The sequence below is a fragment of the Triturus cristatus genome, chromosome 4_1 (genome assembly GCF_964204655.1).
Source record: "Triturus cristatus chromosome 4_1, aTriCri1.1, whole genome shotgun sequence".
Taxonomy (NCBI): Eukaryota; Metazoa; Chordata; class Amphibia; order Caudata; family Salamandridae; genus Triturus; species Triturus cristatus.
The window spans coordinates 130577613-130604265 of NC_140585.1; the positions used below are offsets into that span (position 1 = coordinate 130577613).

A 26653-nucleotide genomic window follows, 5' to 3' on the forward strand; every position below is an offset into this window, starting at 1 on the left:
GCCCCTCCAGTTCTGGACCTTTCGAAGTAGCGTTTAACATGCCCAGATAGCCAAAATACAAAAGTAAGCACTTCGAACATTTTAGGCTAAATACTGCCTTGAGAACCAGGAGAAGACCGGGATCAACCAGCTCGCCTATCCGCCCGAGGTGCATCATCGGTCAGATTACTTCGCAGCTTTTCCCACTATGTTCTTCTCTGCTTCAGCCCTTTTAGTAGTCCTTCGCCAAAGGTGGATCCTGTCTTCGGCTACAGCCCTCTGCCTCTTCTCACTGGAGATTTTTGACTTCCATTTCAGAGACTGAGGGCCTGATTATGACTTTGCCGGTCCTGTGACTGCGGTCACAATCTGGCGATCCAACCACTGCATACCTTGCAGTCTGCTGACGAATCAGGATGCAGGCGGTGAGACCGCCAACAGACCACGCAGGACTGCCACAACTGCCAGGATCTCGGGCCCTGTGGCGGTGGTGGTGGGGAAAGCGGTGATGTATGGAGGCGGTGCCGACATCAGCACCACCAAGGGGATTACGAACTTCCTTCCCACCGACCTTTTCATAGCTGGGATTTCGCCATGAAAATGTTGGCAGAAAGGAAAGTAAGAGGCCCCACGGTGATTCAGCCCAGTGGGATAGTGGATAGGTGCACATGTTGTGCCATCCTGTGCCTGCACCGTTGTACATTGTTCCATGCACGACATGGTGCATGGCAACAATGCGCCCGAAGGTGCCATTGCCTTCAGGCTCACTGATTGAGCCGAAGAATGCCACGGCGGCAAGACCGCCACTGGCACATTGCCAGCCCCACGGTGAACCCGTGATGCAGTGTTCGGGATGCCATCGGCTTGGCGGCCTTCTCTTGACCACCGCAGGCTGGCGGTGTGCCCGCCAACATCATAATCGGGCCATATGTCTGAACTTAGAAATCTTCACCGCGGCTTCTACCCAAGGCTATCCAACGATAGTGCTCCCTCCTCGGGCACCTCCTGCAGCCTTATTCCTCTGAACCTAACCTTTTCAGAACATTTTTTACAGAAATGTTTCTAAGTACTGAGGTAAGTACTTACCGAGCCAAATCTACTTCTTAATCCGAACCGCGTTCCATTGCAGTCGGACATATTGTTTTACTTCGACCCAGTCTTGCCCGACTAGATGTCCATGGTTTGATCTTTTAGCTTTTACTACAAACTTTTAAAAATCATAGCTTTGATTCTACTGATTGGATTTTTGTCGTTTTGATGTCATTTAAGTTATTAAAATGTACTATTTATTCTGAATTGGATCGGCACTTTTCTTGTATTGTGTTGTTTTTGCTTTATTACTGTTTGTTTGCAGCATAACTACTTTACAAATTCGCTCTAAGTTAAGCCTGACTGCTTTTTGGGCAAAGCTACCCAGGGTTAAGCACAGGTTAAATTTAGTGACTTTTTGTGGTTCACCCTGCAACGGATTGTGACTGTCACCCCAATCAACGAATAGCCAAGTTTCTCTCAAAACGCTTCTGTGTGCAAGACATATATGCTTCACATATGACACTTACCTGACCAAGACTGAATTTCTGTTTTTGCCAGAACATCAAGCAGCACTAGTCCAAAACGAGGTCAATGGTGTGAATCTTGATGTATTCAGACCCAACTTCCACTCAACACCAAGTCACTATGATTCACCCTGGACACAAACAGGACCCTCAAGGAGCACATAGGAAAACAAGCATTTGCAATGCAATCGGTCTCGCTTTTAGGATCTTATATATACTTAGTGTGGGAGCCGGCCTCGTGGCGTGGTCCTGTTTCCCTGCGCTAAGCCGCACGAGGTCCCATGCACATCGGGGCTCCTCCATCTTGGATTGCACGTCACTCCACGTGACCACCTGTATGACCCTGCTCTACCCGGCCTCGGTCCCAGCGAGGCCCGACATCGAGACGCCAACCCCTGGCTCGGGGGATACCACGTGAGCCCTTCCACTCTTGGCGGAGGGCAGTATCGATGGGACCCCCTACCGTCTCTCCACACCTGGGTGTGATCACCCCACAGCTCTCTGGGGCCTGGCGCCTCTCCTGCTGGGCGTCTGGCCGCCCCCTACCCGTCCTCTCCGCCCCCTCCGGGCGCACGGGTCCGGACATCAAAGGGCTCTCGTCCTATATTTGGGGCGACCCGACAACAGGGCAGTAGTTGTATCCTGGAGTCGAGAGCCCTGCTGATCGGATCGCGGCTGACCCTACAAAGAAGACTCACCCTGAACCACCCCTTGAGCCCTGCTGACGACGTCGCGGCTCCACCGTGCTTAAAGACCTTCACGAACCTTTGGGGCCCTGCTGACGCTGTCGCGGCCCGACCTTGTTGAACCTTACCACCAGAGCCCAGCTGACCTCGTCGCGGCTCGACCTAAGCGGAACTACCATCCGAGCCCTGCAGACGACGTCGCGGCTCTCCACGTCCGAGCCGCTCTGAGACCAGCATCCAAGGTCTGGCGCAGAGCCCTCCCGTGCCTGGCTGGCACTAAGACTGTCTCGCTACCCTATCCTCTTGAACGAACACTGAGACTCTGACAGGATCCCTCGATCCCTCTGTAAATATTGCACGTATTACTGCCGATAAAGAATCTAATCTCGCAACTACTATTGAGTCCTGTGTGGTGGTGTTACTGGGCCTAGTACGATCATAGGAGAAAGACCTCCGCGAGGAGGCTTCTCAGCGGCGCTCGGCTATAACTTTGCGGTAGGAAGGTGCCGGAATAGTCTCCCCGACTACCCGGCGGGCCTCCCTCCAACATTTGGTGGCCAGCGGCGGGATCCGAGCAAACGCAATCGTACAAGCAAGTAACGCAACCACTACCTGACCAGACGAGAAGAGAAAAAGGGAACCATGGATGGCCAAGAAGCGACCATGGCCGCAACCTTCCAGTTGGAGAAACTGGAGGAATACACCCACAAGGAACTCAAACAATTCTGCAAAGACAAAGGGATCCCAACCACAGGATTGGGCACCAAGGAGGAAATGCAGAAAGCCCTGAAAGCCTGGGCAGAACCCGAGACCCCTCCACCCCGAGCCGAAGGGACCTCGGCCCGGGACGGAAACCTGCCGACCACGGCCCCGACAAACGGGGAGCGAACCATCCCAGACACCAGCCTTTCCCCCGAAGAGATACGAGAACGGGAAAGGGCCCGGACACACGAAATGGATCTTGCCCGACTCCGGCTGGACGGTGAGCTCCTACTGGCGGAGAAAAAGATAGCCCTGGAGCAACTACGACTACAAGAAGAAATCGAGGAGAAGAAAAGGCATCGGGAGCTAGAGGAGAGACGGCTAACCCTCGAGCATGAGAGGAGCCTTAAAGAACTTGAACTAAAAGCTAAAGCTGGGGAGACCAGCAACCCCGAAGCCCGGGACGCTCTGCCCCCGACCGAGCCAAAGGTTCACATCCCCAAGGATGTCGTCAAGGAGTACTATAAAAATGACGACATCCAGCAATGGTTCTGAGCGTACGAAGTCGCCATGACCTCCCATCGGGTGCCCCGGAAGGATTGGGGCGCCGGCCTATGGGGGAGTTTCCTCAGCGAGGGACGGGATACCCTGCTGCAACTCCCCGACGCAGTGATGACCTCGTACGACCACATGAAGGAAGCCCTACTCACAGGCTACGGACTATCGGCCGAGATGTACCGGCAACGCTTCCGGGACTGCAAGAAGATCCCCGGTACCACATGGGTCGAATACGTGGACTTCTTCAGCCGAGCGTTGGAGGGATGGATCAAAGGGAGCAAGGTCACCTCATATAACGAACTATTCGACCTCATTGTCTGGGAGCACCTCGCCAACAACTGCTTTCTGGAACTAAGGCAACACCTCCTGGACAGTAAACTGACCGAGCCCCGGAAGCTCGCCGCCGAAGCGGACCGATGGGTCAACACCCGGGTCCCCCGGAACCCCGTGGGGGACTACCAACGGAGCACCACGGGACCTCCCCGCCAGCGCGCGGAGGAGGGGGGTCCCACCGCAGTCGAGAATTCCCAGCTGGACCGCCCAGAAGTCCGCCACGAGGGCAAACAACCAACCCCGCTTCCCCGACCCAGGGCCGAAGAGGGACCCCTATCGCCCGGTCTGGACCACGACCGACAGTAACCTGCTTCGGATGCCAACAGACCGGCCATTATGCAAGTGACCCGGCTTGCCCCGTGAACCGACGGAACGGGACCCCGGGGCCACCTCCCCGACAAATTTCCGCCGCAGCCCTGGGGGAGGGAGAGGACGAGGAGGAGAACCACGACGACGGGTCCCCCGAGTGGGAACCAGCCGCCATGTCGCTTGTATGCCTAGGCTCCCGAGAAATGGTGCCCCGCGCCACCATCCCAAGCAACACCCAGAAGTACCAACAGTGGGTCACCATCAATGGGCGACGGGCCGAGGCCCTCCGGGACACTGGGGCCAGTGTGACCGCTGTCCGCTGCCATCTGGTGACCCCCGAACAGATCCTACCCCATGTCCTCTGCCCTGTCCGGACCGCCGACAACACCGAGAGCATGTGCCGGATGGCTCGAATCCCCTTCGAGTGGGGAGGAGTGTCCGGCACCCTAAAAGTGACTGTCCGCGACGACGCCCCGGTGGACTGCCTCCTGGGGAACGACCTAGAGAGCTCCCCCTGGGCCCAGGTGAAGCGCCAAGAGCATCTGGGGATGCTAGGACTACCCGAGTGGGCCTGCGCCACCACTCGGTCCATGACCGTCCAGCCAGCTGCGGCCCCGGCCCCCAACAAACCGGCGGGCCCCGAACCATCCACCTCCTCCAGCCCGGAGGAACCTGACGAGGAGGCCGGGCCCTCCGAACTTTCTTCCAACGAGGCCGCTCCCCTCAGCGAGATCCCCGAGCTGGCCCAGTGGCGCCACGACGGGGGCCCCACCCGTGAACAGTTCCAGCAAGAACAGAAGGGCTGCCCGTCCCTCGAGGGGGCCCGACAGCAGGCGGCCGCCCAGGCTGTGGGGGACCCCTCGGGAACCCACTGGGTCTATTGGGACAATGACTTATTGTATAGCGAGCAGAAAGTCGCCGAACTAGGGGCCAGCCGGGTGCTGGTGGTCCCCCTCCGATTTCGAGAATTCCTCTTGAACCTGGCACATGACGTGCCCCTCGCCGGACATCTCGGGCGGGACAAGACGTACAGCCGCCTCGTGACCCATTTCTATTGGCCCCGAATGAGACGAGACGTGGACCAGCACTGCCGGTCCTGCCCGACCTGCCAAGCTAGCGGGAAGACTGGGGGACGCGTGAAAGCCCCCCTGCAACCATTTCCAGCCGTCCACACCCCGTTCGAACGAGTGGGGATAGACATCGTGGGGCCCCTCGACCCCCGGACCGCCCTGGGCCACCGCTTCATCCTGGTACTGGTCGACCACGCCACCCGGTACCCAGAAGCTGTTCCCCTCCGAACTGTGACCGCTCCAGTGGTGGGCCGGGCCCTGATGGGCATCTTCTCCAGGGTGGGGTTTCCCCGAGAAGTGGTGAGCGACAGGGGGACGAACTTTATCTCGAAGTACATGAGATCCCTCTGGCAACAATGTGGGGTCACCTATAAATTCACCACCCCTTACCACCCCCAGGGGAACGGACTGGTCGAGCGGTTCAACCGAACCCTGAAGGGGATGATCAAGGGCCTGGAAGAGCCCCTCAGGAGGAGATGGGATGTCCTGTTGCCCTGCCTCCTGTTCGCCTACCGGGAGGTACCACAGAAGTCCCTGGGCTTCAGCCCCTTCGAACTGTTGTATGGGCTCCCCGTCCGAGGGCCCCTCAGCCTGGTCAAGGAGGGTTGGGAGGCGAACGTCCAGAGTGCCCCACCCGACGTCTACCGGTACCTCCTGACCCTGCGGAACCAGACTCGAAAGTTCCGTGCCCTGGCAGAAGCCAAACTTGAAGCCAGCCAAGAAGATATGAAACGCTGGTATGACGAGAATGCCTCAGCCGTCGAGTTTGAGCCGGGCCAGCAAGTCTGGGTCATGTCACCCGTGGACCCCTGCGCCCTGCAGGACAAGTGGACCGGGCCCTTCAAGATAGTTGAAAGGAAGAGCCCCGTCACGTACCTGGTCGATATGGAGTCTCCGAGGAACCCCCTCAGGGTCCTGCACGCCAACCGGCTCAAGCCCCATTTTGCCCGAACTGAACTAAGCTTACTACTGGCTACCGACGATGGGGGTGAAAGTGACTCCGAGCCCCTACCAGACCTCCTGGGGTCCTCGAGCCAAGACGGCTCCTTGGAGGGCATTCACCTCTCCGCCACCCTGACACCAGAACAGCGCCATGATTGCCAGAAGCTACTGCAACCCTTCGCTGCCCTCTTTTCTCTCACACCCGGGGTAACCCCCTGGTGCGTCCACGACGTGGACACTGGGGATAGCCCCCCTGTACGACACCGCGCTTAAAGAGTGCCTGACCGAGTCCGGGCCTGCATAAAGACAGAGGTCGCCAAGATGCTCGCCCTCGGAGTCATCGAGCCTTCCGACAGCCCGTGGGCCAGCCCGGTAGTCTTGGTGCCGAAGGCCGCCGCCCCCGGCACGGCCCCCGAACTCAGATTCTGTGTCGACTACCGGGGCCTGAACGCAGTTACCAAGACCGATGCCCACCCTTTGCCACGAGCCGATGAGCTGATTGATCGCTTAGGGGCCGCCCGCTACCTAAGCACCTTTGATCTCACTGCTGGGTACTGGCAGATCAAGCTCACTCCCGGCGCACAAGAACGATCAGCTTTCTCTACCCCAGACGGCCACTACCACTTCCGGGTGATGCCCTTCGGCATGAAGAACGCCCCAGCGACCTTTCAGAGGCTGGTAAATAAGGTCCTGGCCGGTCTCGAAGCCTTCAGCGCGGCCTACCTCGATGACATTGCTGTCTTCAGCGACCACTGGGCCGCGCACCTAGGACACCTTGGGGAAGTCCTGGCCGCTCTCCAAAGAGCCGGCCTCACAATTAAGGCCAGCAAGTGCCAGATCGGTCAAGGATCTGTGACCTATCTGGGCCATCAGGTGGGGAGTGGCCGGGTGGCCCCCCTCCGGTTAAAAGTGGACGCCATCCAGGCGTGGGAGCCCCCCGCCACCCAAACCGCTGTCCGGGCATTCCTGGGCCTCACAGGCTACTACCGACGCTTCATAAAGGATTACGGCAGCATTGTGGGCCCCCTTACGGAACTCACTTCAAAGAAACAACCCAAGGCGGTGCACTGGACGCCCCGCTGCCAGACCGCGTTTGATACTCTCAAAGCAGCCATGTGCGCTGCCCCTGTGCTACAGGCCCCCGACTACAGCCAGGAATTTGTAGTCCAGACCGATGCCTCGGAGTACGGGGTCGGGGCAGTCCTCTCCCAGCTGGACGCCAAGGGCCTCGACCTCTTGTGGGACACCCCCGCGCCGCACGGCCACCAGCTGCTGCGTGTGCCCCTTTGCCTTGCCTAACTGCCTCGCCGCCGGCCTCGCTGCCGTCTTGGTTTCTCCCCATTTGTTTTCGCCACTTGTTTTGCCCCCCATTTGTGCTTGTTTTTCTGTAATCATTGTGGCGTGTTAACGTTTTTCTGCCTGTTTTCGCCATTTGTTTTTGCCCTCCATTTGTGCTTGTTTTTCTGTAATTATTGTGCCGTGGTAACAGTTTCCTTCCTGTTTGCCCGCCTACCTCGCCGCCCTCCGCTCTCCCTCCCCGCTTCCCGCCACCGCCATTTACCCCGCCCCTTTCTCTTCTGTACCCTCCCCGCTCCCGCCTCCCAGCTGCTCCGCCCACCCGCGCACTTCGCCTTATATGGCGACCGTGCGACCGCGCAGCGGCCACGCGCAGCGGGTGCGCCGATTGTGCGCCGAAGGCGCGCCAAAGGTAAGCCCGTCTGCGCCCGTCCGCGACCGGATCGCGACCAGCGCCAGGACCCCTGGCCCACGAAGACCCCGACCAACCCGCCTGACGTACACCGCCGCCACCCTCATCGCACTCAACACCGGCCGACTCCCAGGATGCCACCAAGCCACACCACGACGCACCCACGGACCCTTCAGCTGCCACGCCTGCAAATTCTCCTGCATCCGGACCTGCCTCGCACCAGCACCCGCCAAGTCGAACACCAGCAGCACCCACCTCAAGTGCATCCTGCTCAACACCCGCTCCGTCCACAGACACGCCATCGAACTCTGGAACCTCCTAGACGCCACAGCCCCTGACGTTGCCTTCCTCACAGAGACCTGGATGAACGCCTCTTCAGCTCCCAACATCGCCATCGCTATCCCAGAGGGCTACAAGATCGTCCGGAGGGACCACACCGCCAACCAGATGGGAGGAGGCATCGCCATCATCCACAGGAACACCATCCGTCTCACGACCAGCCCCGACAACACCCTGACCACCGCCGAACACCTGCATTTCCAGATCCACACCGACCCGAACACCACCCTCAGAGGCACCCTGATCTACCGACCTCCGGGACCACGCATCCAATTCAGCGAGGACATCGCCGACTTCGTCAGCCCGCATGCCCTCCCCTCCGCTGACTACATCCTCCTGGGGGACCTCAACTTCCACCTGGAGAACAACAACGACCACAACACCAGCACCCTGTTCGACAACCTCGCCAATCTTGGACTCAAGCAGCTGGTGTCCACCCCCACCCACCTCGCCGGACACACACTGGACGCAGTCTTCTCTTCCTGCACAGACATCGACTTCAGCCACGCCACAGAGCTTCAATGGACGGACCACAGCTGCGTCCACTTCACCTTCAAGAGAACAACGACCCACCACCACCAGCAACAGGCCGCCCGCAGAAGCTGGAACAAGATCACAGCAGACCAGCTCGCCACCTCCCTGAGCCAGCACCCTCCTGCCAGCTCAGCAAACCCCAGCCAGGCCGCCGACAACCTCACGAAGTGGATCAGCATCTGCGCGGACGAACTCGCCCCGCTGAGGACCCCGCCCAGCAGACCCGGCAGCAAGAAAGCCCCGTGGTTCACCGACGAACTCAAGAGCTCCAAGAAGAACTGCCGAGCCCTCAAGAGTCTGGAGAAGGGAACCTACACCGGACAACAGGACCACCTTCAAGCTGGCCACCCGGAAGCACCACCAGCTGATCCGCGCCGCCAAGAAAACTGCATTCAAGGACCGGCTGGACAACAACGCACACAACTGCAAGGAACTCTTCAACATCGTGAAAGAGCTATCCAACCCCAGCGCAGGAAACAACGACATCACCCCATCGCAAGACCTCTGCAACTCCCTCGCTTCATACTTCCACAACAAGATCGCGGACATACACAACAGCTTCAACAACCAACCAACGCACACCAAGACCGAACAACCACCCCCCACCACCACCCTCCACGCCTGGACCCCGATCAGCACCGAAGACACCATCCGCACGATGAACTCCATCCACTCCGGATCACCGACCGACCCCTGCCCTCACCACGTCTTCAACAAGGCCGACGCTGTCATCGCACCCCACCTGCGAGACATCATCAACACATCCTTCGACACCGCCACCTTCCCTGAGAGCTGGAAGCATGCCGAACTCAGCGCTCTACTCAAGGAACCCACTGCGGACCCTACCGAACTCAAGAATTACCGCCCCATCTCGCTCCTCCCATTTCCTGCCAAAGTCATCGAGAAGACCGTCAACAAGCAGATGGCCGCCTTCCTCGAGACGAATGGATCCCTCGACCCCTCACAGTCCGGCTTCCGAGCCAATCACAGCACCGAGACCGCCCTCATCGCCGCCACCGATGACATCCGAGCCCTGATGGACAACGGAGAAACAGCGGCCCTCATCCTCCTAGACCTCTCCGCGGCATTCGACACTGTCTGCCACCGCACCCTAGTACAGCGCCTCAGCAACGTCGGTATCCTGGACAAGGCGCTGGAATGGATCATCTCCTTCTTCGACGGAAGAACACAGAGAGTCCGCCTACCACTGTACAAGTCAGAGGCCACCGAAGTCATCTGCGGCGTCCCTCAAGGATCCTCACTGAGCCCCACCCTCTTCAACGTCTACATGAGCCCCCTCGCGGCCATCGCACGCCAACACAACCTCAACATAATCTCCTACGCCGACGACACCCAGCTGATCCTCTCCCTGACCAACGACCCCGCCGCCGCCAGAGCTAACCTGCACGAAGGGATGAAAGAGGTAGCCGAGTGGATGACGACCAGCCGCCTGAAACTGAACTCGGACAAGACGGAGGTCCTCATCCTGGGCTCTTCACCCTCCGCCTGGGACGACTCCTGGTGGCCTCCCGCCCTGGGCACCGCACCCAAACCGACAGACCATGCACGCAACCTGGGCTTCATCTTGGACTCCTCCCTCTCCATGACCAGGCAAGTCAACAACGTCTCCTCGGCGTGCTTCAACATCCTACGCATGCTACGGAAGATCTTCTGGTGGATCCCCACCGAGACCAGGAAGACCGTCACCCAGGCCCTCGTCACTAGCCGACTGGACTACGGCAACGCCCTCTACGCCGGTACCACCGCCAAGCTCCAGAAGAGACTCCAGCGGATCCAGAACGCCTCAGCCAGACTCATCCTCGACATCCCACGAACCAGCCACATCTCCGGACATCTGAGAGACCTTCACTGGCTCCCCGTCAACAAAAGAATCACCTTCCGCCTCCTCACCCACGCACACAAAGCCCTACACGACCAAGGCCCGAGCTACCTCAACAGCCGAATCAACTTCTACGCTCCCAAACGCCACCTCCGATCAGCCAACCACGCCCTCGCCGCCGTCCCCCGCATCCGAAGAGCGACTACAGGAGGAAGATCCTTCTCCTACCTGGCCGCCAAGACCTGGAACTCCCTCCCGTCCGACCTGCGCCTGACCCAAGACCACCTCTCCTTCAGGAAGAAGCTGAAGACCTGGCTGTTCGAGCAGTAACGGCACCCCCCTTCCCCCAGCGCCTTGAGACCCTACGGGTAAGTAGTGCGCTCTATAAATGTCTTTGATTGATTGATTGATTGACCGACCGGTGGCCTTTATCAGCCGCCGACTGCTGCCGCGAGAACAGAGGTGGAGCACCATCGAGCGGGAGGCCTTCGCTGTGGTATGGGCTCTCAAGAAGCTCCGGCCCTACCTTTTCGGTACCCACTTCAGGGTCCAGACTGACCACCGGCCCTTGCGGTGGCTCATGCAAAAGCGGGGCGAGAACCCCAAGCTGTTACGCTGGTCCATCTCGCTACAAGGGATGGACTTCACTGTTGAACACCGGCCCGGCAACGACCACGCCAATGCTGACGGCCTGTCCCGATTCTTCCGCCTCGGCGAGGAGAACCCCCAAGAAGATGGGTGACTCTCCCTGCCTTCAGCTGGGGGGGACGCGTGTGGGAGCCGGCCTCGTGGCGTGGTCCTGTTTCCCCGCGCTAAGCCGCACGAGGTCCCATGCACATCGGGGCTCCTCCATCTTGGATTGCACGTCACTCCACGTGACCACCTGTATGACCCTGCTCTACCCGGCCTCGGTCCCAGCGAGGCCCGACATCGAGACGCCAACCCCTGGCTCGGGGGATACCACGTGAGCCCTTCCCACTCTCGGCGGAGGGCAGTATCGATGGGACCCCCTACCGTCTCTCCACACCTGGGTGTGATCACCCCACAGCTCTCTGGGACCTGGCGCCTCTCCTGCTGGGCGTCTGGCCGCCCCCTACCCGTCCTCTCCGCCCACTCCGGGCGCATGGGTCCGGACATCAAAGGGCTCTCGTCCTATATCTGGGGCGACCCGACAACAGGGCAGTAGTTGTATCCTGGAGTCGAGAGCCCTGCTGATCGGATCGCGGCTGACCCTACGAAGAAGACTCACCCTGAACCACCCCTTGAGCCCTGCTGACGACGTCGCGGCTCCACCGTGCTTAAAGACCTTCACGAACCTTTGGGGCCCTGCTGACGCTGTCGCAGCCCGACCTTGTTGAACCTTACCACCAGAGCCCAGCTGACCTCGTCGCGGCTCGACCTAAGCGGAACTACCATCCGAGCCCTGCAGACGACGTCGCGGCTCTCCACGTCCGAGCCGCTCTGAGACCAGCATCCAAGGTCTGGCGCAGAGCCCTCCCGTGCCTGGCTGGCACTAAGACTGTCCCGCTACCCTATCCTCTTGAACGAACACTGAGACTCTGACAGGATCCCTCAATCCCTCTGTAAATATTGCACGTATTACTGCCGATAAAGAATCTAATCTCGCAACTACTATTGAGTCCTGTGTGGTGGTGTTACTGGGCCTAGTACGATCATAGGAGAAAGACCTCCCTATAACTTTGCGGTAGGAAGGTGCCGGAATAGTCTCCCCGACTACCCGGCGGGCCTCCCTCCAACACTTAGCTATGCAGCATATTAGCGTGGGTTCTGAAACATTTACTGTTCTAGCAGTACCACCCTTCACTGCCCTTGATACAACTTCAACGAGACTTGTTTTAGAGTATCATCATGTTAGACCTAAATCATTTTCAATGCTATATACAACAAAGCCATATATGGTGCTTATTTATTATATGTAACTAACTACTATTGACAAAACAAATAATTTAAACAACCTAACCAGCTCACACACTTGTTCTCCGCCTTCCTAGCCCTGCTCAGCTTTCTACTTACTGCAGCAAGGTAGGGGGTTCGCAGTAAGCAATGAGGAGAGAGGAAAGAATGAACAGTGAGTGGTGGGGCAGGAACGAGTGGAAAGAGCGCTGAGGAGGAAAGATGACAGCCTGCAACTGCACTAATATAGAGTGTTACATAGCAAATAAACCTTCACTGAGGGCACTGTAGCACTAAAAGAAATATTATCCAATATGGATGTTTCTTTACTGACCACTGTGTGTGCCTTCAAAATTACCCAACACCCATCGATAATTGTCAAATAGGTATAATCAACAGCTGGCTACAGTCTTTTTCTTTCACACTGAAGTTTCATATAGAGCTGTCATGTTGATAGTAGGATATACTTAGTTTCTGTAAGCCACCCAACACCTTCTAATAAGAAGAAAGCACTTCCATTCTGCAGTACAGTGACCTGCATAAAACTCATAGGCAGGGTACTGAGACCACCCCTTTTGAGGCAACTTCTGCCCACTTTAAAGTGCATAATTTGCAACTAGTTCTGTCTAGTGCTGTCATAAACTGGAAAAATAATCTACAGGCCCTCAAATTAAGGTCAGATCACTAGCAGAATATAATTTAATGTCTTTTTCTGTTTTTGTTTTTTTACTTTCTTTAGAATAAAACTGCAGTCCCCACATAATGGAATGTTCAACATCGTTTCACACTGAATGCACTGATACATTTAATTAACACACGAGGGGGTATTATTTGTACTGTCAGGTTATTTCTGAGCGCTCTCTTTTAAACGTTCTCGTAATAATCCAAATATAACTGAAACGGTGCCACAGGAGAGGGAGAAAAAAACCCTAAACCCTCTAGTGGTGGGCCGTGGCACTGATACATTTGTTGATTGGTCAATAATTACTAAAAAAAACAAATCTATACTGAAGCTAAGAATTCCATTAAAAGGAAAAAGAGCAAGAAGTCCAATGTGGGTTTCTCTGGAATATTTCCTCAAACAGTCAGGAAAGGTAACTCGCCGATGTATTTAGTTCATAGTCTTTTTTCTATTATCCACCTTTGTTTCCTTTGTCCCACTTATTGACAGGACCAGAAACGACGCATTGTCAGTTAAAAAAAAAACCTAAGAGGTCAGGATGAAGAGGGAGCTTTACCACATATACCTTAAGGGCTAAACATGCTTTGGGAAGTTTTTCTATAGTTAATGCCTGCTCTCGATCAAATATCCTTATTAAACATAATGTACAGCTAGCCATTTTTGTATTTCATTTCAATCCTATTTAGCCAAAAATTCTGCTCAATCACCCTTATTTATTTTTCGGAAACGTGCTTGTAGGCGAAATTGTTTTTTTCATTTTTGTCTCGTTTTTTCACGGCAGTACTTTCCTTATCCCCAACTCAAATTAGGATTATCTACAGATTATTTTCTATGGCCATAAAAGGACGTTAAAGCAACACACACATTGCGACAGTGTTCAGGGCCTACGTATCTAGTGCTCATTACAAGTTCTTACTCCAGTTTCAGGAGGCTAGCATGAGGGTGTTAATAATTTTTTTAGCTTATTTATCCAACTTCCATTTCTTCCCAGTGATTTTTTTTGGGGGGTATCTTTATGCTATAGAATCAATTATCGAAACAGAGCAATAACTTGTAGGTAGATCTATTAAACCATTTAATGGATAATGACAATTTCAGTCCAGCCAGTTGATTGGTATTACTTTGCTTTTCAAAACTGGATTAAAGTTCAGTATGGTATATGGTCGCCAAATCAATGGGTTAGATTTTTAAATGTCACTTGAAGCACTCTCCATCCTAAGCAGTTTCACTTACTTTTGTGAGCCCAGAATAGCAAGGACCGGTTTCCTAGTGAAGAGAGTTTGGATGGCAGTGCTTACTCCAGGACACCTTGAGTAGTATCAGCCTGGATCATCGAGTGCACTAAGTGCATTATAATACAAAAATAACAAATATTTGTAGCAATTTTGAACAATCCTAATTACTAACCACAAGGAACTTAATTTGCGTGGAGTAAAAATCATTTAGATTCGTTATTACGTCCATTTTGGTCAACTAGGTGACATGTATTGCCCAGGAAAACATGCCAATATGAATTAAAAACTGTGCAGGTAAGAGAACCCAAACTAAATCAGTTTCGCTTTCTGTGGGAAAGCCTCTATATTGTACCATGTAGTTCCACCTTATACATAACACTTAATACTTTCCGGATCATCATGTTCAGTGTCATTTATAAACAACAAAAGGAGAATTTGATGCCTTTCTGAATCACCATTAGCTCACAGTCATAGGCAAAATCCCTTTATCCAATCCCAGCAAAGATTGACTTTGGAATCCTTGCCTCTTCTTTTATGTGGTGAAGGGTATTGTTGGTAGATAACAGTATTTTCAGTGATATGACCACCGAAGGCCCTGATTTTATATTTAAAACAGAGCATTGGACTGTACCATTTCCCGCTCAAAGGCAATATTTCTCTCCATGCGTTTCCATGTCTGGCGTGTCACGCAGTTTGGTGCTTACTTTCCCTCCATGTTAAAGAACAGTAGATGTTTCAGCACGCAGGCTAATGTGCTGCATTACTAAATACATATAAGGTCCCAAAGGCGAGTGTTCATAGATATAAAAAGAAATAATTGGACGCATAAAACATGCCGAGCATTTTAAAAGAAAGTGTTTGATAAAGACAAAGTGCCTAGTCATCGCCACACTAACGCCCATCTTTGGCATTGCTACTACAAGACGTGATATGATGAAGAGGGAAAAGACAAAAGCACGGACAGTTAATTTTCAAAGGTACTTGCTGGGGTGACTTTTTCTAATCAGTCATCCTATAGAGTACAGTTTGAACTGTCTCATTTATAAAAAAAACAATATTAAATGTGCCTGCCAAAGTACAGCGGCACCAAAATGAAAGGCAATTATAAAACATAATTCCTCAAGTTATCTTGCGTGTCTTGACCATGGAGTTAACCTGCCCATTGAGTGTGTTCATCCTTTACCAGTGTTGTTAGATTTGGGGGTCTCTAGTTGGCAGAGGTAGGTACCTTTGACCAAGTAGGGACCCTTGCATCTAGTCAGGGTAAGGGCGTACACTCCTAAAATAACCCCTGCTCACCCCCTTGGTAGTTTGGCACGAGCAGACTTCTCTCTGAGGCAGTGTGTAAAGCATTTGTGAACACATACAGTGACCCAGTGACAACACTACAGATGGACACCACACAAGTTTTATATCAGAAATAAGTATTCTTTATATAGATTTAACACAAGACCATAAACGACAAAAATCCACAATACTGTACTTAAATGGTAGAATTAGCTTAGTACTCTTCAGATGTTAAAATGCGACACTTTGAGTTCAGTGTACCTTAGGATGCGTAACGCTATACAACGAAAGTGTTGTAGGGAAGGGGATGCGTCGGTTCCTTACACGCAAGGACGGTGATGCGTTGGGTCCCTACTGCTGCGTAGGGGATGCGTCTGTTCTTCTCTACAAGGGGAGGTGATGCGTCGGATTCTTACTGCGCTTCTGTGGTGATGCGGCCCGCAACACCGTGATGCGATGAAGATCCGGTACAATGCGACAAATATAGCATCGACTTCTTGATGCGGACCGCGACAGGCCCTGCGGCACACTTCTCCGGCGATGCGGTAGCATCCGACGCGACGTCGATCCCCTTCTCCGGCGATGTGAGGCGCTTCAGCAACGATGCGAGCCGCAACAGGCCCTGCGACACTCTTCCCGGTGATGCGGCCGCGTCTGATGCGACGTCGATCCTCTTCTTTGGCAATGCGAGGCGCTTCGACAAGGATGCGACCCGCGACAGGCACTGCGACACGCTTCCCGGTGGTGCGGCGGCGTCTGATGCAACGTCGATCCTCTTCTCCGTCGATGTGAGGTGCTTCGACAACGATGCGAGCCACGACAGGCCCTGCGACACGCTTCTTGCTCGTGAGTTGCGCTTCCAGCTCCTTGCAACACGCAGTCCCTCAGAAAGACTAATACAACTGCAGGCACTTCCAAAGAACTCTTGGGGAGATGGTTGGTGAAGTCAGTTGTTCCTGAGACTTCAGCAGGAGGCAAGCTCTTTTCTCAAGCCCTTGGAGATGCTTCACAAGTTGAATAAAGTACACACAAAGTTCCTTTCTTCTCTCTTTGGCAGTCAGGCAACCACTGCAGGCCAATCCTTCAAGCTTAGGGATAGTCTCTACTCAGTCTCTCTGGTTCCTCTCCTCAGCAAAGGTTTTTTCTTGTTCCCCAAAGTGATCTAAAGTTCTGTTCTTGGGTTTGGGTCCCAATATTTATACTCAGTTTCTCTTTGTTCTCTGAAGGCAGAGCAGGCCTTTGCCTAGTCCAAACCAGTCCTGGTCAGTGCTGGAGCACTCTGTTTACATGACTCCTTCTTTCCTTTCACAGTGCAGGGCAGAGACATCCGACGCACCACAGGAGGTGGGGCCAGCATTGTGGATGGAAGGCACAGCCCTATTCCGATCCCAGGTGCAACTCCTCCCACCCATCTACATGCAGATCTTTCTATTCAGCCCTGTGCTGACTCACCCTGTCTCCTGGAATCCCCCAGCCCTTGTCACTCAAACTCCAGACAAGGAATACACAACCTAGCAGAGGCAGGCTTTGATGGTTAGACAAGAAAATACCTACTTTCTAAAAGTGGCATTTTCAAACACAGAATGTTAAAACCAACTTGACTAAAAGATGTATTTTATCATTCTGAGTTCAGCCATACTAAACTCGAATTTCTACCATGTTCCCTGAGTCAGTTAGGATTATAAGATGTAATAATCAAACTGCCCATTCTGGCCTATGGGGAACAGGTAGCCTTGCAATAGTGAAAAACTAAAATGGCTGTAATTCACTATTAGGACATGCCACACACATCAGGGCTTGTCCTACCTCATACTTACAATGCACCCTGCCCTTGGGCCTACCGTAGGGGTGGCTAATATGCAGAAAAGGGAAGGTTTAGGGACTGGCAAGTGGGTGCATTTGCCCAGTCAGCATGGCAGTACCAGACTGCACACAGGCTCTGCAATGGCAAGCCTTAGGCACACTTAAACAGGCTGCTTCTGTGGGTGGCACAACCAGTGCTGCAAGCCCACCAGCAGCATTTGGATTTCCAGCCCTGGGCACTCCTGGTGCACTGTACTAGGGTCTGACAGGTAAACCAAACCAGCCAATCATGGAATCACTAATCCATACATCAATTTACCATAGGGAGTACTTGCACTGTGGCACTGGGTAGCAGTGGCACAGTGCCCAAAGCATCTAACACCAGCAAAAACACATGAGGCAACAGCGAAAAATGGAGATAAATGAATAAAGTGACTGAATTTTGTTCTCTGATTTTTTTTTTTTTTTCCTCACACATCCTCGTTTCTGAATGAGCGGTGGTGAAAGTAGTCTTTCTACCTCTGCAGATACTGAATAATGCCAGCTGTTCAACTCTCGATAAACTATCACAGATGGTTCGAACTCTCCCAGCTCCGTCCTCTGACCCAACTCTCCTTGACATTCACCTTGGAACTCACCTAAAATTAGACATGGTTTCTGCGGCTTAGTGCTCGTGTGATGTAGACAAGAAAGACCCGTCTCGTGCATCGGCCCTCTCAAACCAACAGACGAAACTCGGGCTACTTATGGGCCCCACCACCAATGTCTTACATGGATATGTCGTAGCATTGCGTTATTATTTAATGGGGTATTATTATATGATGATGCTGAACAGATTGGTGTTGGAATGTTAGTTCCACACATTAGCTGCTTCATTCATGAAGGTTAGGGCACTTGATTACAAATGCTCACACCACAGCATATACATTTCGTACTATGCAATAATCATGTGACATTTCATCAGGTATTTCATTCTTGCATGTCAGTGCACTGGCACCCAAATGCTCGCACTTCAGCATATAAAGTTCTCAATATGTACTATTCAGTAGTTAATTTAACCTTGCCAAGGGTGAATGTAAACCCAAAAAGCACAGCTGGACAACATTATGCACTCTTTTAATGACTATCGTGGTAAATGCCCAACAAATACATTTTTCACACATAAGCTTACCCGTGTTGTCTGCCTCGAATTCTACTGTGCTGCAGGACCTGCTGATAGGGATACCTTGCAGAGGACACAAAGGCCCCCAGAAGGGCGACCCCACAGCTGAGCAAAATTAAGCGAATAATTTTGAAGGTACCTAGTGGTTTGCAGCCTCTGATCTCCAGGAGGGCTTTAGAGGCAAAGTCAGACAATAAAAGTGGAGCCTTGTGCTAAATAGGTGCAGATGCCCAAGGGGGCGGGGCAAACCGGCGAGTGCAATCCGAGACTGCCTTCCGAGGTGCACCCGTGGGGGCTTCTTTCACCAATCAGCTCTTGGTGAGTATAAAAACGCTTCTGAAAACTTCAGAGTGAACAGAGAGCACTTCTTAACAGCCGAGCACTGCTAGCTTTCTCTGTATTGAGGAAACTATCAGAAACCCCTGCCGCTTGAACCGAAAAACCTCAAAATAAACCATACACTCCCAATAATGCTCCGTCATTCTAAAGCAGACTGCAAAGCTAACAGCAAGGAGGGTCTGACCCTGGATTGTTCATACTGCTTTAAACAAGCATTGGCAATGCAATAAGACTCGCTTTTACGCAAGACCTATTGCATTGCAAATAGCAATGCGTGTGGGTGACGAGTCACGAGGGGGGGTGGCAGCGAGAAGGCATCGGACTGCGGGGGGGGGCACAGGAAGAAAGTAATCTGTGCTGTGAATGGGCCAGTAGCCATGGGAGGACACAAATGACTGACACGGCTGTTATTGGGAGGGACTAAAAAGCTTAAAACCAATCAGAAGGCAGCATTTAGAACCTAAGCCAATGCAGAAGATGGGCCAGAGCGTGGGCGGAGTTTCCACACTATACTGTATAGTGCATGCCTCGCAAAGCGATGGAAGCGCATTCACGCTGCAACGCTAGGCGAGACCTAAAAATCGAAGACGGTCTGGTACCAGCTTTCTACTAAAGAAAGTGAAGCTGTTCCTCCCCGGAAGTAATATCAGAGCTGCTTTGGTCTTGCATTTGGATGCCTCGCCCTGCTTTATGGCCTCTTAGACTTCACAATACCCATATCGCTCCTATTCTGATGGAGCTCTTCTGTCTCCCCTTGCCAGCTTGAACCAGTTGCATCATTTACAAAGCAATCAAGAGCAGCACCCCTGCTTATTTGGCTGACAATCTCTGGTGCCTCTCAACATATCAGCACCCAGGACACCATCATACTTGAAGCATTGGAGAGCACAAAAGAAAACACAAGGCAAAAGGCCTTGTTCCATTTATGTCATTAAGATATGTAACAAAATCTGTGTATCCATCAGAACTGCTACAACTCTCCTCCAATTTACAAAAGAATTGATGAGGCTTCTTTATAAAGACCACTGCTTCACAATGCAGTAAAAGAGCACCTCTGCTCCCTGAACCCAGCTACCTCTCCAGTCACTGCTTGACTGTATCCTTGTCTTTGACACTGTAAGGTTGTGCTCTGCGTTTTGACTTGCTTCATGCTATACCAATTCCACATACTTGCAAATGACCCAACCTGCCTTTTGTTGTTTTCAGTTTTGAAAACGCTGTGAGTGGACGCATAGTAACCCCTTAAGTGCATAAATTAACAAAACAACACGTTTGCCTAATAGGCTGTATAGATGCCTGATTTCTTTAAATGGGTCCAACAACAATCTTCAGTGTTGCTCTAGGGTGCAAATGAGTACATGAGTATAGGTGTACAAGCTGCACATTAGACGCAAAACCGGAATCAGATGTAGTTTGTTTAGCAATGATTGCTAGTTCTTTATTCAATGGCCCACTGCATAAGCCTGAATCGCTTCATAATGGATGTTGGTGGGACAGGCTAAAGCAAGATTCGAGGAATTAGAATTTCCTGACCCCTTTTGTCAATTTAGCTCATCTGGCCTATCTAAATGTACCCTGTAATCAATATGTCCTACAAATAAATGTTGAAAACGTTAATTATTTCAACTTTTCTGTCTGTACTGTTAAAATAGCCTTTGTGATCTGGTTTAGCTTTTGTTTCACATCCTTTAGTCTATTCACATCTGGAATGGTCAAGGGCTTTTTTGTTTTTTATTTCAAATTGTTTTTATTAAAGTAACAGAGCCAATACAATAACTCTTCCGTAGACAAAGTTCAAAATAGTCATATCCATACATACAAATACAAAAAATAGAAATGAGTGACAAGACAAATGAAATGAAGAATAATACCCCGTTCCAGCTCGCATCATCAAATACAGGTACATTCCCATTACATTGCTTCGTGTGTGGGCGCAGCGCCCCGGACTCGAGGGGTCAATCACGCCTCACCTTACAACAACCCCACTCAGAGGGGCCAACCACAGTATACCTCTCAAGGTGGCTCGTAATGAAAGGAGGATGCATCCAACGATTTCCAAAGCTTTTTGTTAGAAGGGCTCCAGGTAGAAGCCTGCAGCGCCGGATTGCTAGACCCCCTCAGGAAAGATAGCCATTCCTGCCAGATTTTAAAGCTCACTTCAGTCGCATTTTTCCATTTGCAAAGAATCACTTTACATGCCATTGTTAACAATAAATCCATCAGCTGGCGATCTTGGTCAGTTGTTATTTGTGGGTCCAGTGCCCCCAGAATGACGTAAACAAATTCCTGTATAGGTTTTATCTTAAAAACATGAGAAATGCAATCAAATATCTTCCCCCAATAATCCCCTAATGAAGGACAGGAAAATAGCATGTGTGCAAGATCCCCAGTACCTGACTGACCGTTCCAGCACACAGGGGAATCTCTTAATTTACATCTGAAAAGCCTGTCGGGCGTCCAAAAGGCCCTGTTGAGAAGCATATATTTCGTCTGAAATAGGATGGGTGAGACTTTATGTGTAAGGGCTAACTTATGAATCACTTCCCAATCAAAGGATATGCCTGATAGATTTGGCTCCGCCTCCCATACGCCCTCCACTCTTTTGTGTTTTTTCATGGGTAGAGGCAACAACATTTTATATACCTTCGACACAAAGTGTCCAGCATGTATTAATCGTGGGATATGCTGTAATAGCCATGGGACATAAGGAGAGAAGTTACTCGCTGTCAGAATCGATTTAAGTTTTAGGAAATCATAAAAATCCATCGGGGTAAGATCATGCTGGTGCTGTAAGGTCGAGAATGGCAGCGGAGCCTTATCATCATATAAGTCCTTCACCAAATTAATGCCCTTCTTGGACCATGACTCCCAGAATATACTACTACCCCTATGTTTAAGATGGGCATTCCTCCACAGGGACATAAATGATGATCTGGCAAATGTCAAGTTTGTTTTATGCGTTTGGTCGAGTCTAAGTAAGGCCCTTCTAGTATTAAGCATGATATATTTAGAATGAGGAAGGTGTGACAGGTCCATCGTAAGGAGGGCCTCCAAAGGCGCGTGATCCACCAATGCCTCTTCAATATTAATCCATAATGGTGTATATGCAGGGGATTTTAACTGCCACTGAGCACCCTGTTTGCACAGAAACGCTGTCTGATAGCACCTGAAGGAGGGGAGACCCAGACCGCCTTTGTCTTTTGCTAATTGTAATTTCTTCAGTGAGACTCTGGCCTTCTTGCCCTGCCACAGAATATTCCCAAACAACTGATCCACCTTAGTAATAAAAGCATTAGAGAACGTCATAGGGAGCATACTGGCCAGATAGTTGACCAACGGGGTCGACATCATTTTAAGCGTCTCTGCTCTACCCCACCAGGAGAGAAACTTTGGGGACCATCCTTCCAGTAATGTAGAAATCTTTTTCAGGGTCAAGTCTTCATTTACTTTCAGCGTGGAGATCAAATCCTTATCAAAATCCAGCCCAAGGTATTTAAAACACCGAGGCTGCCATGTAAGCCCAGAATCTCCAATAATTCCCTTGTCCCCAACACTGTTCAAAAGTTTTACCTCCGTTTTATCTTTATTGAGTTTATATCCAGAGACTCTGGAAAATTCCTCAATGTCAGTCATGAGCGCCGGAATTGCTTCATCCGCTCTTTCCGACATAATCAGCACATCGTCCGCATAAGCCGTTAATTTTACAGTGCAATCACCAAACGGTATACCCGCTATATTTGGGTCATGCCTTATATGATATAAGAACGGTTCAATTGCCAACAGGAACAGTGAGGGTGACAGGGGGCAACCCTGTCTCGTGCCTTGTTGTAAGCAAAAGGGAGAGGAAAAGGATCCACCAGCCCTAACACGCGCCGAAGGGCAGCAGTAAAGGGACATTACCAGTCTAGTAAATGACTCCCCTAAATTGAATTTACAGAGAACAGCACGGAGGAAGGACCAATCAACCTTATCGAATGCTTTTTCAGCATCTAGTGTTATTGCTGCAGTCGGTGTGTCTAAAAGTTTCGCTTTTTCTAGTACGTGCGCCAGAATTCTTGTGTTGTCACTGGACAAACGATTCTTAAGGAAGCCAGCTTGGGATGGATGGATCAGCTGCGAGAGAACCCCCTGCAGGCAGGCGGAAAGTATCATGGCCAGGAGTTTGCAATCAATATTAATCAATGAGATCGGCCTATAGTTTTTCGGTAGCGAGGGGTCTTTCCCATCTTTAGGAAGTACAGCAATTATGGCCTCTGCCAAAGTACCTCTAACCTCACCCGATTTATTAATACCTTGAAATAGCTGTAGGAGGGGGTCGACCAAAAAGGAGGGGAAGGTTTTATAAAATTTTGCAGTGAATCCGTCAGGGCCCGGGGCTTTCCCTACTTTTAAGCGTTTAATTGCAGTCTCTATCTCTGAAGAACTAATTGGACCATTAAGACTGACCCGGTCCTCATCCGAAAGCTGTGGGAGATCACACTCATCTAAGTAATCCTTAATTCTAGATTCCTCTACCGCCCCATTTTTTGCATAGAGGTCCTCGTAGAAAACTCTAAACACCTCCGTTATTTTGTCAGGGTCTGAATGCGAATGCCCCAATGCATCTTTAATGACACTAATAGAGTTCTTCTGAACCTTGAACTTCAAGTATGAGGCGAGGGATTTACCTGCCTTATTAGACTCACAAAGCTTAAAACGCCTGCCCTTGTCAAGCCAGACTCCCGCTCTCTCACTAACTATTTTATTATATTCATATTTTTTATTCGCCAACGCAGCAAGAGACACCTCATCCCTATCTTTTAGATGTTTAATCTCTAGATTCCTAATGTCCATCTCCAAAGCCTCCAACTTCTCATTATAAGATTTATTCATCTCAGACCTAATTTTAATACACACTCCCCTTATAGTACTTTTCAGAGCCTCCCACCTAATGAGATCGGACGTGTCCCCCTGTTTATTAATCTGAAGGTAGGAGGATATCGCCTCCTGGATTGTGGACCGGTGTTTGTCACTAGTTAGGATTTCATCATTCAGCCTCCAAGATGTCTGACGAGAGGTTGGTTTAACATTCGTAATCGTTAATGAAATGCACGAATGATCCGATAATACACGAGGTTCAATGGTTGTAGAGTCTAATCTAGGAACGCCATTCTGTGTGATAAGGAGGAAGTCAATCCGGGAATATGAGTCGTGTGGTGGAGAATAGAAAGTATAATCCCTCTCAGTGGGATTCTGGAGTCTCCATGTATCCACCAAGTTAAAGCGCTTACACATACTAAGAAAAGCTTTATGAGCTTTTGTTGGTTTAAAGATGCAGTGTGAGTCTCTATCTAAAATTGCATCTATTGGAAGATTGAAATCCCCAGCTACTATGTGCAACGCATTGTCCGGAATAGTTTCAAGGTGTTTATTTAGTTTGTCCCAAAAGACCAGGTCGCTAGTGTTGGGTGCGTACACGCTAGTAACATAGAACTCTGTATTATCCTTACTCATCTTGGCCGTGACCCATCTACCATCTGCACTAACTTCAGACGATAAAACCTCCACCTTAGATTTCCTCGCAACAAGTATCAGGACACCATTCTTTTTATTCACAGCCTCAGCACCCACCACCTCATTATAAAATTTATTCCTCAGGTGGTAAAACTGCTTCGCATCAAGCTTCGTCTCCTGCAGTAAAACAATATCACCCCTCAGTCTTTTAACATAATCTAATATCTTCTGTCTCTTAACAGGCTGGTTCAGGCCCTTAACGTTAAACGACAGTACCTTCAGTCTGTCCAAATTACATACTCCCATCGGAGAGCTAAGTGAGCTATTTAGCATCAGGAGGTTGCATCAACATCACAACAAGCATATACTTCACAGTGTAAGCGGATTTAAAGCCGCAGTAGTGCCCGGCACCACCCACACCCACGAGAAGCAAGAAGATGGAGACCATGCAAGCCGGAACAAACAAAAACAAGAGCAAAAAACAAGGAACACATACCCCTACCCAAAAACCCCCCAGTCCCCCACCCTCCCCACCCCAACTGTACGATTTAGGCATGGTGACTGGAAAGAGAATGCGTCAGAACCCCCCCCCCCCCCCCCCCCCCCCGTGCATAGCCGTTACAGAGAGATAAAAACCATGGAACAGAGGAACTATCACCCTTAAACTAAGGCCTGTTACCACCCCTTAGGGGTAAAGGGCTTTTAAATGTGTATAGCAATTTCTCAAGATGTCCTTGTTTTGAGGGTTGATGCATCATATCAATGGAAAGTCTCAATCTTTCATTTATTTGTTGAGGTTTGCTTTACAACCTCAGCCTGCGATTTCATGACAGTAGTATGTATGCTTGTTTAATTTGGAGAAAGTTTGTATTAAAGAGCGTGATTCTGGAACCCTAAGAATGGAAGTCTTATTAAATGCTGTAAATCAATGATGTGGGGGTTTTGAGTTTCGTAATTCTATTTCACTTGTGTCATTTTGGTTGCCTTCTGTGTTCACCTGTATTGTGCATACTTGGGCTCGATATTGGTCTATTTTATTGTCTGCACATAACCTTTGTAATACAACTAAGTATTGCTAGCCTCTTTGCTGCACCGTTCTGTGGCTTGTAGTCTGTGACACATTTTCTATATCCTTTGAAACGTGAAATCCTCCGTCTTCCTTTAGGGACAGACGAGTATGTGTAGACTAAAGAAATGAATTTTCAAAGAAACGTGATCAAAACAATAAATTCATTGTTCCAAATCTTCTTTTCTGTGATTAGGGATCTGTATCGCTGTGCTCGAAACAGTGAGTGGGGAGACCGCCTGCCTATGATCATTCCTAGCAGGGACGGCGAGTCAGTCGTAGATGAGGCTTCTCCAGGCGACCTACAAAATGTGTGCCCTGATGAAATCCTGTCACCTAGCAGTCCAACGTGAGCAGTGACTGTTGTGTGCACTAACAATAACCACCTCTGCCTGTCCCCGACGTTACCTCTGCAGTGATGGCAGCAGCCTGAAGCAGTTTTATTGCACTGGCGTTGGACAGCTTGTTCTCTCTGGCTCACTGTCAAAGAAACTTACATCAATACACAACCCTACATTTCCTGCCCTTTTTTCTGGATGGGAAATTTGCATATATGTATATTTCTTTTTGTATAAATAAATGTTGTCAAGCATTAGTAGGGGATCTTCGTTTTGGCAAAAATTGTGTTCATCTTCACACAGTCATAATCATGTTGGGTGTCTCCAGGTACCGCAATAGAATAATATTCCACTCATTTTGAAATGCACATCCATCAAGCCATGAAAACATCACATGATTAACGTGACTGATGATTGCATGTGGCTGAGACGTTTTGTATCACTTAATGACAAGCCTGGAATGAAAGTTTAAAATTCATTTAAATGATGTTCTGCAAATTAACCCGACATAAGTACTAGGAGTTCAATGAAGAAATCTCTGGGTAGACTACGTTGACTTGGATCAAATGCTTTGTCTCCAAATACACTGAGAGGTGAAAAGTTACAACTTATACCCGGGCACTGTGTGAAATGGCATACCAATTTCTACATATCATCCACTTAGTGGGATTTTCCAAAACCCCAGCCCTGGCTTGCCTAGGATACTAAAAACACATTTACCTTACCTTCTGAAGACAAGTGTGCACAAAATCTTTTGAAGACCCCTGCAGAAAGTGTC

General features: G+C 50.7%; 1 protein-coding gene across 2 annotated transcripts in view; it reads left to right on the forward strand.

Annotated features, from left to right (window-relative positions):
* METTL17 (methyltransferase like 17) overlaps positions 1-26132 on the forward strand; it is a 195040-nt gene extending 168908 nt beyond the window's left edge. For both annotated transcript variants that reach the window (XM_085651776.1, XM_085651777.1), the window contains exon 14: positions 25734-26132. In XM_085651776.1, the coding sequence (XP_085507902.1) occupies positions 25734-25890 (157 nt within the window). In that variant the 3' untranslated portion in view covers positions 25891-26132. The remainder of the gene's footprint in view (positions 1-25733) is intronic.
* The last annotated feature ends 521 nt before the right edge of the window (positions 26133-26653 follow it).